The sequence below is a fragment of the Oryza sativa genome, chromosome 7, assembly GCF_034140825.1.
Source record: "Oryza sativa Japonica Group chromosome 7, ASM3414082v1".
NCBI lineage: Eukaryota > Viridiplantae > Streptophyta > Magnoliopsida > Poales > Poaceae > Oryza > Oryza sativa.
Window position 1 is genome coordinate 23,226,108 of NC_089041.1, and position 12,304 is coordinate 23,238,411.

Sequence of the window (12,304 nt, forward strand, 5' to 3'; positions counted from 1 at the left end):
ATACTATTCTTGAAGGTGTTTATATGAATATGGTAAGCATGTGTATTGAGTGTGGTGTACTACGATAAACTGAAAACTGTTACAGGCACGTGTTGTAGCAGCATACGATTGTTCAATCGATTGATCTAATCTGAGATGAAACCCACAATTCCAAAGTCCAAAACATGAGGTGACAACCGGCAGAGATCCTCAAATTGCAGCAATTCCACAGGATCATACTAGTTTAATTAATTACGACACGAAAGGAGGGGGGCAAAAGAGAAGATGAACACAGCTCCAAACGCAAAAGCTCACAATTCACAGGGCGCGCGCCATCCTAACCCCACCCCCCCCCCCCAACCCCCCAACTAGATCAACTTCAGGCCAGCGGCGGCGACGGAGAGCACGGACACGGCGATGGCCGTGAAGACGGAGCGGCCAACGGCGGCGTTGCCGTGCGGCGACGGGGCGGCGGCGGCGGCGTGGCCGGACGAGCCGCCGCCGCCGCCGCCGGGGGCGACGGGTGCCTCGGAGCCGGAGGCCGGGGCGGGCGCCATGGAAGGGGCAGCAGAGGAGTGGCCGGAGGCGGCGACGCGGATGTCCACCTTCTGGCCGATGCCGCAGTGGCCCGGGAAGCCGCAGAGGAAGTAGTGGTGGCCCGTGGCGTTGAGGACCACCGAGTCGTTGCCCGTCGACCAGGTGGCGATCGGCTTGCTCGTGTCGCAGTTCTTGTAGTCCGACTTGCTCACCGCCATCACGTTGTGGAACTGCTTGTTGTACGTGAAGACTGCACGGCTTTTTTTTTTTCAGACAAGAGAAGGCAAAAAATAGTCAGTCAATTCAGCAAAACACGAGAGAGATCAAAGTTCTTTTGAGTTCAATACAAAAACCATGAAAACTCTGTTGTTCCGCATCTTGGACTAACCATCCCTTAGAGGGTATTGTTAAAAGATCCTCGATTCCTAATGAAATCGATTTAGTAGTGGCTTGATGGAAGCCTAACGTTTTTATTTGATCCAGTATATGGGATGTATATCCCATTCCGAAATGATATATTAATCTGCTAATAAGTCGTTCATAGCAGTTCCATCTATCTCTTTATTATGAAAGACCAGATTGGCCCGTTCCGCCATAAATAAGTACCTCTTTTTCGGCTGAGTATAATTCGACAATTCCTGAGTAGGATTCGACAATGGGCCTGAGTCAGTGATTCGAAAACTTAGTTAACTTCCTTTCCTAAATCTCAATCTGGATTCGTGCGGCAAAAATGATGATACTAGCGAAATCGGAATGCCCCTCGAAAGGGGCGAATCTAACTTCCTTGTTTAGATAGTGTATGAATAGGCCTGACTAAATCCTTGTATGGCTTCCTCTATTTCTCTGTAAAAAGAAATATGACCAAGAGTAAGACTGGGGTACGTCATGAAGCTTTGTAAAAACAGAGCTAGATCATACTAGTATCATGCATCAGCATGATGAAACAGATGGTCATTTGTGCAAAAAAGTGATGTTTTTATTTTTTGTACTACTTTTGGTTGTTGTGGAACAAGATGAACCTAGTGCAGTTCATATCTGGAAGGATCCTACCAGCTAACTCGATCGCAATCACCAGATATGACATGCTTGAGAGTCACTACTAAAAGCTCTATCATGTTCAGTTAGTTATATTTCTTAATCTATTCCACTCCTAAAAATCCACTCTCTAGTGTCTAGTATCCTTACTAATGACTCTGACTGGTGACGACTATACTTGGTTAGATGTGATTGGGAATATATGCTGTTATACATAACGATAAAAACAATAACAGCATTGGTTTGACAAAAGAAACCCACGGCACCACGCGTAACTATCTCAAAGATACTATAAATCTAGAACCACCAAAATAGAGCTAAACATGTGAAAATCCTAGAGCTAGCTACTTTGACTGATCGGATGGCATCTCTCCAGGGCAACAAATGATATGATCGCAATGCCAACTTTCCAGCTCATGGGCCAAACCCAATCAGGTGTCCACATTGCAAAATGGCAGTTTGGCAACCCTATCATAATAGAACAGCGATAATCATAGACCCTCTTTCTGGACGAGCTATATGCATTTGTGGTTCTTTGATTACTCTATGCTTCCAAGTTCCAAAAGATGGCATCCGTGCCGTCATCTTTTCGGCCCACCAAGGAAGCCTACCAACCAACCATGAGATTGCTCAACAGAAAACAATGATTCAATGAGAGCGCATGCATCGGTGTGTTGGCCATAGGGTCCAACATAATTTTGACAAGCTGTGGAACAGATAGCAACTGAGAGCATGAAATATACTCCTATAAAGTTGTGGTTGATTAGGATTTGATCATTTAATTCAATGCAAAGAACAAACATTAACTTTCTTCAGCAGAGGCAACTGAAAAAAAGTGCCTTTGGTGCCCTCTTTTTTTAATCTCAGCTAAAGAACAAGTGCCTTCAAAATAGTCGGCACACATGTCTAATTGTGCAAAAGAATAAAACGCCTTTCCTTAAAGCAAGAAAAGCTAATCCTTACAGGAATAATTGAGCAACAAAGTACTCACAACTCACAAGGAGCGCTAGAGCTTAAAAAGAAAAACAAGTGTTATGGCTGACAAAGTGACAAATGACTAAGGCTGTGTTTAGTTGAGGGGGAAGTTTGGATTTTGGTTGAAATTGAAGATGATGTGACTGAAAAGTTGTGTGTGTATGACAGGTTGATGTGATGGAAAAGGACTGAAGTTTGGATCCAAATTTTGGATCTAAACACAGCCTAAGGCCCTGTTTAGATCCTCCAAAATGGCAAAAGTTTTACCATTTTATAGCACTTTTTGCCATTTTGAATTTAAACACTAGTAGCAAAAGTTGGCAATTTGGCATTTGGCATTTGCTAGTCCATAGTAGCAAATTGTGCCAAAAAGTGCTTTGGGACCACTCCCTCTCTCTTTCTCTCTCTCACTTTAGTGCTAGAATGGAAAAACTTTAACATGCATCTAAACACCAACTAGTACTTTTGCAATGCTAAAACTTTTGCCATCAAAACTTTTGCCATTTGTCATTTGCCATTCCAAATGGATCTAAACATGCCCTAATTTGGCCGTGCCTTCACGCTCCAACTCACACGCAGGCATACAGATCCTTGGTGAGAAGGGAAAGTACTCATCTGGTAGTGCGCGCTCTTTCCGAAACCAGCATGTTCTTTGGTGGAGAAGAAACACAAAGAAGGCCAGCGCTATCTGACGTCAGGTATCCAGATAGACCTGTTTGGATTCATGCCAAAACACGGAGTACTCTCGCTTACCACACCAACCGCGTGCCTGCGTGTCGGCGCGCCGCTACGCCAGAACGACAGATGCGCGTGGAACACGCACACGCACCGGGTGTGGTGCGGCCGTGCAGGCCAGGCAAACACCGATCCGGCTCGCCCGGCGAAAAGGCCGGTAAAGGCCAACGGATCCCGCGGCGCCATCCACAAGCCGCCGCGCCGCGCCCCACGCGCGCACCGAGGGAGAGAAGGCGACTAGCGCTGCGGCCAGCGGCGCGCGGCGCGTGCAGGCGGTGAGGGCCACCAGCTGGTGCCGTGTGCCGTGTGCGTGCTGCACCGAAGTCCCCCGGCCCCCCCCCCCCCCCCCCCACCACTACAGTCTACACAACACACCGGCGCACCGGAGAAAAGCGCGAGGCAACTAGGCAAGCCAGCCACGCATGTAGCCGGCCGCCAGGCCTGACACATGGCTGGCTGCCCAGCTAGGCGCGGCGGACCACTGGCTAACGGATGGTCGCGTCCTGGCGATATCCCACTACTCTGACGATATGGCACAGTCACAGGACACTGTCCCGCCGCAGTTACACGTACCGATCTGCTCTACACGGAGTACTGATCTGCAGTCCAGCCGGACTGTGGGCGCGTTAAAGTAGGCCGAGTTTAGTTCCCAAACTTTAAAATCCAAAAACGTCACATCAATTTTTTTTATCCACACAAACTTTCAATTTTTACGTCCCATCGTTTCAATTTCAATCAAACTTCTATTTTTAGCGTGTAATTAAACACATCCGTAGTGTATAGAGAACACAGTACCCCGTTACAGGATCGGGATCTGTCCTGCAGTTCGTACTCTGTAGAGATTAGAGAACCTACTAGCATCACATGAGCAGAGCACTGGCTACACACACCAAATTTGTTCTGCACGCCAAGAAATCTATTGCCGGGCAGTGAATGAGACTTTCGCCGCACCGCACGCACCGCTCGTGTAGTCGTGTGTGACAGTGTGAGCACGGGTATCACACCAGCCGGCTATGCCGGCTATACGCAGTGCTGTATAGTGGACGTCACTGCGTCAACCATATTCGAGGCATTTAGCGGAGGGCGACGTCGAGACAGGTGGATGACCCAACATGACCAACACTCCAGCGCCTTCTACGCCGCACAAGACTTTGGAGTTGAATGGCGCTAATTGCTGCGAAGTGGAGCTCGGGACCTCTTCCAGTTTCTAGACAGGTCACAAGTACTCATGATATAGCGGTGGAATACTCCCGTGTACAGTTACTTGTGTGGCTTCCACTCGCAGGGGATCGAGCAAGAACTCCGTGAAGAGTTACTGTTAGCCAGCCGGGTGCCCGGGCAGCGGGCAGGCACCATGTGGACGCTACAGTACGTAACATGGTTACAGCGACCGGGTTTTTACTGAAGCTTTTCTTTTCCCTTCTTCTCTGTGACTGATTCGTCTGATAAAAGGCTACTACTTACTAGATTTTGTCTCAACAACGAACTTGCACTTGCAGTCTTGCACATGGCAAGATTCATGTTCAAGCAACAAAACTACAAACGTGTGTCGTTCGCACCAATGTTTCTGAGGAGATAAAACGCCGGAATGCAGCAGGAGGAGCGGAGAACGCGTGAGCGAGAGGGATAAACTCGCCACGAAACGTACGTACCGACGGTGTCGCCGAGATGGAACTTCTTGGAGGCGGCCCAGGCTGTGTAGTTGGGGCTGCCCATGATGGTCCACCCGGTCTTGTCGCCCACCTCGTACACGGCCGCCGCCGCCGTCGCCGTCCCCGCCCACATCACCACCAACGCCGCCGCCGCCGCCACCGCCACGGCCATGGCCGACGACACCCTGCTCGCCGCCGCACCACCACCCATGACCGAGAGCGAGAGGAGTAGAGAGCGAAGTGCAGGTTAGGACAGTGGCGAGAGTGGCACAAACCGGCCGGTTAAATAAAAGCTCCGCAACTTTTCGATCCCCTCGTGGGGTCGTGGTCGTGTCTCCTCCCGAAAATGCCCCCGCGCCGCGGCCAAGCTTTCCTTTCGGCGTGTGTCATCGCCACGGTGTGTCAGTCACCGCGCGAGCGACTCGTGGGTAAATTTCTCTCGCCTTTTATCATCGCGGCGCCGACTGCGTGTGGTGTGGCGGTGTGGGGGCGTCGGCTGTTTGTTGCCGCTTGCAAGCGTTGAATCGGTTGTGCGAATGCCGAGATTGCCCTCGGGCCTCGGTTGTGAACTTGTGATGTTGGCGCAGTATGGCCTGTAGCTGAGGCGTGATCCTTACTCCGTTGACAACGTACAGCATACGGGATCTCTCGCTCTTTGTTCCAGCAAAGATTTTTGTACTCTACTACCTCCGTCCCAAAATAAGTGCAGTTTTACACTATTCACGTTCAACGTTTGACCGTCCGTCTTATTTGAAAAATTTGTGAAAAAATTAAAAACATTTAGTCACACATAAAGTACTATTCATGTTTTATCATCTAATAGCAATAAAAATACTAATCATAAAAAAATTTCAAATAAGACGGACGGTCAAACGTTGAACATGAATAGTGCAAAACTGCACTTATTTTGGGACAGAGGGAGTACTACTTTGGTTTGTCGGATTGGATTTAGGCCCTCTTTGTTTAGGGTTATAAGCCAACTTATAAGTCGAAAAGTCTAAACCTAAACAAACAAGCAGCTTTTCCGTTTGGCTTTTTTAAAGCCATAAGCCACTCTAACACTATTAAGCCAAAAGTTAGGTTAGAGAAGTTTTTTTGGTTTATGTGAGGTAGATATATGACTCAACTACTAAACTTAGGACATTAAATCCACCGGCTTATAAATCATATAAGCCAATAAGCTGACTTAAAAGTCTAGGCCAATAAGCCTAAGCCTAAATAAAGAGGGCCTTAATGCTCGAGATATACTAATACTACTCCCTTTGTTTCATTTTAATTGACGCTTTGGACAATGACACGCTCTACAAGATATATCTTTAACCTTATTTTTCTATTATAATATATACAATAAATAAATGTATGTTTACTTTTATTATAGTGTTTTGAAAGACAAAATTATATATGTTTTTCTAGTTTCTTTATTTTTAAAGTTATTGGTGGTCAAAATTATAAAAGTTTAACCTCAACCTTATCCAAAACGTCAATTAATATAGAACTAGAGTGAGTACTGTCACTAGAGCTATATTTTTTTTCCTTTTCTTTATTCGAGAGTTTACTTTTTTTTTTTTTTGACCAGCGTCCAAACCAACTCACTCGAGTCTAACGAGTACGAGAGACCTGATCTGTGCGGTCGTGAATCCGTTTGAAACCGAGTCTGATGCTTGTCGGTGCTAAAACATTCGGCCCAACTTACTTGGGCTAACTTGAAACGGCCCATTATTGATCAGTTGGGCCCAAGCCCACGTGAGTCCCCGACAGCATAAACCCCTCTTCTCGTCCCTCTCCTCCCAACCTCGCTTCCTTATCCACACCAATCCGCCACTCCCCTCCGCGGCAACCCCCCCGCGCTCCGCCACAGAAGCCGACGCCGACGCCGCGCGCGTACATGCCGCCGCTCCACGCCGTCTCCCCCGCGGCGGCGGCCGCCCCGCCGCGCGCGCTCTCCTCCGCCGCGCGCGTCCCGCAGCGCCCAGGTAGGCCGCCCCCCTTCCTCACTCCTGCTGCTGCTCCGCGCGAGGCTTTGGCCTTGGAACCCACTGGAGGCCGCCGAGGCATATCGCCATCCTGGAAAATGCGTGACGCCTCGTTGGTTGCTGTGGTTTGGGTTGATCGTTTCGCTGCGGTCGTAACTCGTAACCGGCTTGATGCTTCCGTTGTTTCTCCGGTTCGCAGAATAAGGTGGTTTTTGTGGCTATGAACAACGGTGATTGTATCTGTAATAGTATAGCATCTAACATTACCGAACAATCTCGTTTTGGTAGTTGGATATGCCTTTGGTTCAGGATTTCATGGCCAGATTAAGTTTAACGATATCAGCAAGACGAAATGCTTCAAACTTGGTGGGGGTTTACAGTGTGTTCCCCCCAAAGCTGCTGGGGTTTATATTTTCACTTAGTAAATACTACTAAACATCAGAAAATAATTGCCACTCGTTAGCCCCTAATGATTTTGACGCATTCTTTAAAAGACTCGTTCTAATGGGGATTGTCTAGCATTCTTGTTGGCTGCCCAGAATCCAGACAACTTTGGTGGTGGGTGTTAAGGGCAATTGGGCACCCTGAGTGTCTGCCGGTGAATGAACCATCATTCTACCAATGGCTCTGCAGCAGTCGAATAAGAATTCGAGAGCATCTTCGGCGGGGCTTTGACACGGTAGTCACGCTCGTGGCATGGACAATTTGGAAAGAAAGAAATGGCCGGATATTCAATCAGCAACAAAGGACCTGGGTGGACATCGTGAAGGGAATGGCGGCAGAGGCCACGCTATGGCGTCAAGCAAACCAAGCCATCCCAGCTCTGATCTTTAGGAGGGAATTTTGTAGCCAAAACAGACCGCGAGACGTACACCTTTGATTTCCTGCTTGTATCCTGTCTCAGTCCCATGCTGCTTTGTATTTGACTGTAAATAACTTTTATTCCTCTTAATACAAAAATGCGCTCCTCGCGTATTCCTATATGCATGGTCTCACCAGAGGATGTTGTGCTTGACAGGTTGTGTTCCAGAACGCCCAAACATTTTAAGCTCCTCCACAAACTTCATGAGTCTCCGTGCTGGACCAATGCGCTTCTATAGCAGGCCTCTTATTCTTCAAAACTCGGACAAGAGGCAAGCTACTTTGGATTTAAATATTTATCCCACTGATCGACCCTCCACATTAAGCTTTAATAACTTGTGATTATCATGTTATCAGAGCAGTATTGAGGCATGCCACTATTGAAGAAATTGAGGCAGAAAAATCTGTCATTGAAGACCAAGCTGTAAGTGCAATGCATCTTCTCACTGAATGGGTATTTTGCCTTCCTTTTTTGTGCCTTGGGGGCTCACTAGCTGCAGATATGCATCTTCAGAGAGAAAGGATGGAAAAGGCAATTGAAACAGTCCAAAATAACTTCAATACTGTGAGGACAGGGCGGGCAAACCCAGCTATGCTTGACAGGATTGAGGTGTGAGGACTTAGCCTTGTTCCTTTTTCTGTTTGTAAGTAACTCTTGCATGATCACATCTTTTATCATTACACTCAATGCATACTTTATCATTCCATACACATGCTACTGTTGTGTGCTTTTCTTAACTGAACCTATGTCTGGGCTGGTATTTATTGTGGCTGGCTAATAACAAACACAAACAAGGAATGAAACTATTGCTCAAATACCATATGCAGACTGTTTGGATAATTTGATCGCCTTCTGTAACTAAAACTAGAGCAAAGGATTTTCTTTAGGACAGAAAATTGTGAAAATTGAACATCCTATTATGCCTTATGTGTGAGAATTTTGTTACAGGTTGAGTATTATGGAACTCCAGTGAACTTGAAGAGCATCGCACAGATAAACACTCCAGATGCAACTTCTCTCCTTATTCAGCCATATGACAAATCCTCGTAAGCTGTTTATTATTCCCACTTCAGTGTTGGTATTGAGTTTTCCATCAATAGTGTTGACACAATGACACTCATGCGGTGCAGCCTCAAGCTCATTGAGAAAACAATAGTTGCTGCAAATCTGGGGGTTACACCAAGCAATGATGGAGAAGTGATTCGAGTCACTGTTCCACCATTGACTTCTGACCGCAGAAAGGTAATGCTTTAGAATTTCATCTGTGTGAATTATGTGTGGTTACTTGGTAATTCTGGGTCCATAATTCCATATGGAAAATTTTGTTTGGCAAGTTTGTACGTTGCGTTTTCTTGCCATCCAAAACATTAAGGATTAGCTGAGCAGAGCTGTATTGTTCCTGAGAACAAAAAATAAATGCCTTATGTTCATTGAAGTTACAGTATTTTGAACTTCAAAACTTTGCATTCAAACCCACATAGACACCTAATTTGTGTTTACAAGTATGTTAACATAAACAAGGCCGATGTTCTATACAAAATAAGGTCTCTAAAATGTATGAGATCACCAGGTATCACCTTTACTGATGTGGGAGTATTTGTCTTGCCTCAAACAAGAAAAGTAGAAATTGCTTTGGACATGCCATGCACAAAAGACTAGGGTATTTCATAAAAGACCTTTATGATGGATTATCCAGTAAGCTGTGATATTATTGAATTGTATTTGATGAATTGATGTACAACTTTCTTCTATCTTCCATAAACACAATTGTTATTTAGTATACAACCGTAGCGATCAATCTACACCATTAAATCTAAACCTACCATGATCGACAGCATAAATTTTTCTATTTTCCCCGAAAAATGTGTTTATTTCTAGGACTTGAGAGCCCCCTTTTGCCTTCTCTTAGTACTAATATAATACATGTAGTTGGTTGAATTGCGGTCTGCTATAGCTTTCAAACAGGTTCAATAATATTCATAGATGTTTTCCATTGATTATAAAATTCCTGCCACTTTCTTATCCATCTTAGATTCAATCTGTTTTGGCAGGAATTGGCAAAAACTGTTGCTAAATTAGCTGAAGAAGGCAAGGTACTCTTAAGCTTCACCTTTCACTGTTTTTTACTGAAACATTCTTTTTACATTTTTATTGTGATTTAATGTTTTTATGCCTCAATTTTCCAGCCTATTATTTTTCTTGTGCACCCATACTAGTATGATTAGTACAGCACTTTAGCGGTCTGATTGACTCTGCTAACCTGCATTTGGCATGGTGCTGGTACTGCTTGTATGGAGTAATGTAGTGCGAACAATAGTCGATGTACCGTAGCATCTGGCCAGGGAAGACATGAGGAAGACTTCGTCTTCTTCAGCAGGAATATCTATTTCCCTAATTGATTAAATTACCTTCCTAGTTTAAGGATTTGCTATCTTGCATCTGCCAGTTCAGAAAGCCCTCTTTTTTGTAATAATGGCATTGTGATCGTTTTCATTAAGCAATATATAATCTATAAACAGCTAGTTCCATATATTTCCCCTGTACTAATCTAACAGCCTCATTTCTTCCTTGGCGAGTAAAGTGCCCTGCCAGCGCCAGCAGCAAGATGATGGCGGGTGGCCTGCCCTCATTAGCTATTACTGTGCACATAACAGCCATATTAGTTTAGTAATACTGAATGAATGTATATCTGAATTTTTTTTATGATGCATCAGTTGACCAGATACTTAGCACTTCTTCAAGTCCATTTCTGCTGCATCTTCTATGTGTATTAGTTAGGAAGGTGGAGCATAGTATGAGCTGTAGTGGAAGAGGCTTTCACAAAAATTGTTTGCCATGCACCCTTTGCTCTTGGTGCTGCACAAATTTCAGGAGTACCATATGATTGTTGCTTTGTTGGTTATTTATCCAATTTCTTCAAAAGGCTGAAGCACATTGATAGTTTTCAGAAGATGCTTTTACTTTATAGAAAATATGCTTGCTTCTTTTTTGACGCCTATGTGCTGCCTTCTCATTGTTGAGTAGCTTATACACACAAATTTTCACTGACTGATAACATATTCATCTCCTTGTGGATTCTATGTAATATCGATTATTAATATGACTAACTTCTTTTACAGGTTGCTATAAGGAACATAAGAAGAGATGCCATCAAAGCTTACGATAAGCTTGAGAAGGTTCACCCTCTCAGTTAATAATACTATTTTGTGGGTGCTATTGTACCTCGCTTTTTTGCAGTGAAATTAACTGCTTTCACATGCTTACATAGGAAAAGAAACTTTCTGAAGATAACGTGAAGGATTTGTCCGCTGATCTACAAGTAAGGATTCCTTGCCTTTCCTTCACGTGGTTTAGTGAGGTTCCCATGTCCTTTCGGAATCTCATCTATTAGATACAGGTATGCAACATGAACTGACATCGTGTACAAATTATGCAGAAAGTTACTGACGAGTACATGAAAAAGATCGAAGCTATCCAAAAGCAGAAGGAACAGGTAATTTGGCCCTTTCATTGGTCTTTCTTCAGACAAGATATTCCTTCATGTTGGACACAATTGCATGCCCCAAGGATAAATGGCTTGTCTGAAACTAGTATCAGCATTGCTATCCTGTAATCCTTTAATCCTCCAGAACCATAGGAATTGACTCGGGCTTGTTTGATATTTTCATTTTCAGGAACTCATGAAAATTTAGACACCAGGTTTTAATCTTGAAATTGGTGAGTTCATCTTCCTGCGAAGTAGATGAAGCCGAAGAAAACAATGTCCTCAGCTAACACGGTGAATTATGCGGTCACAGATTTCTTGAGCCTTTTCCATCTTTCTGATGGCCGGCATTTTGCCGGATGCATCTTTTTGGGCTGGAGTGCAATTTCAGACAATGTTGCCGTGTCCTTCATTTTCATTTTTGTAATTATTGTGTGTACTCCGTGTAAAAGTAGGTCTTGACCTTATCCTTGTTCTACCGCTACATTGTCAATATTCCTCACGTGAATTAAAATGCTACAGTTGTGAATTTATCGCCACGCACTCTGAAGCATCAACTACTGGTGCCATATTGCCAGTTATCTCCATGTTCAGTGGATCTCAGTTTTGTCAGCAGTCACCGACATCTGGACCTTCGCACATTACTCTATGTCATCGCACGGACTGACGGACAATAGCAAAAAGGCCATTTTTCTTTCTTAAACACGCATGCCTTCATTTACACGCGCGTACTGTACACTCATAAATTCATTCCTATCAGCACACAGTATATTTCTCTAAGCACATACTAGTATGAAAACTGAACCGATATGTTGAGTTGATGAAGTTATTACTATAAACGTTTCACATCATCTACTATTGAGAAAAATAATTAGAAAAATCGTGAAGTTTTGAACTCAAGGTTTTCTCAATGGATACCTTTGAAAATTGTTTCAACCTCTAACCAAAACAGCCAAGAAATATATCACTAAAAATTAATACCCATCCACATAAATATGAAGGGCGCCCCAATTAGAATCAAAGGAAATAGAGAAATTTCTCGTAATAAGATCAGTTATAAATAAGAGCACAT

The 12,304-nt window shown here is 44.4% G+C and overlaps 2 protein-coding genes across 2 annotated transcripts; one reads left to right on the plus strand and one right to left on the minus strand.

Moving 5' to 3' along the window:
• Window positions 1-92: 92 nt before the first annotated feature.
• Window positions 93-5,170, minus strand: LOC4343661 (mavicyanin). Its single transcript, XM_015789555.3, has 2 exons — window positions 4,914-5,170; window positions 93-766 (listed from the first exon to the last, which is right to left on the minus strand). The coding sequence occupies exons 1-2, from the start codon at window positions 5,122-5,124 to the stop codon at window positions 348-350; spliced, it is 630 nt and encodes a 209-aa protein (XP_015645041.1). The 5' UTR covers window positions 5,125-5,170; the 3' UTR covers window positions 93-347.
• Window positions 5,171-6,701: 1,531 nt separating this feature from the next.
• Window positions 6,702-11,819, plus strand: LOC4343662 (ribosome-recycling factor, chloroplastic). Its single transcript, NM_001422220.1, has 11 exons — window positions 6,702-6,886; window positions 7,905-8,019; window positions 8,105-8,171; window positions 8,262-8,357; window positions 8,697-8,794; window positions 8,879-8,990; window positions 9,800-9,841; window positions 10,868-10,924; window positions 11,017-11,067; window positions 11,185-11,241; window positions 11,423-11,819. The coding sequence occupies exons 1-11, from the start codon at window positions 6,799-6,801 to the stop codon at window positions 11,438-11,440; spliced, it is 801 nt and encodes a 266-aa protein (NP_001409149.1). The 5' UTR covers window positions 6,702-6,798; the 3' UTR covers window positions 11,441-11,819.
• Window positions 11,820-12,304: the final 485 nt, after the last annotated feature.

Coding starts and splice junctions, on each gene's coding strand:
- LOC4343661 (XM_015789555.3), bottom strand. CDS start 5,124: ATGGGTGGTGGTGCGGCGGCGAGCAGGGTGTCGTCGGCCATGGCCGTG. Junction 767..4,913: donor CCATCTCGGCGACACCGTCG/GTACGTACGTTT, acceptor AAAGCCGTGCAG/TCTTCACGTACAACAAGCAG.
- LOC4343662 (NM_001422220.1), top strand. CDS start 6,799: ATGCCGCCGCTCCACGCCGTCTCCCCCGCGGCGGCGGCCGCCCCGCCG. Junction 6,887..7,904: donor GCGCGTCCCGCAGCGCCCAG/GTAGGCCGCCCC, acceptor TGTGCTTGACAG/GTTGTGTTCCAGAACGCCCA. Junction 8,358..8,696: donor CTATGCTTGACAGGATTGAG/GTGTGAGGACTT, acceptor ATTTTGTTACAG/GTTGAGTATTATGGAACTCC.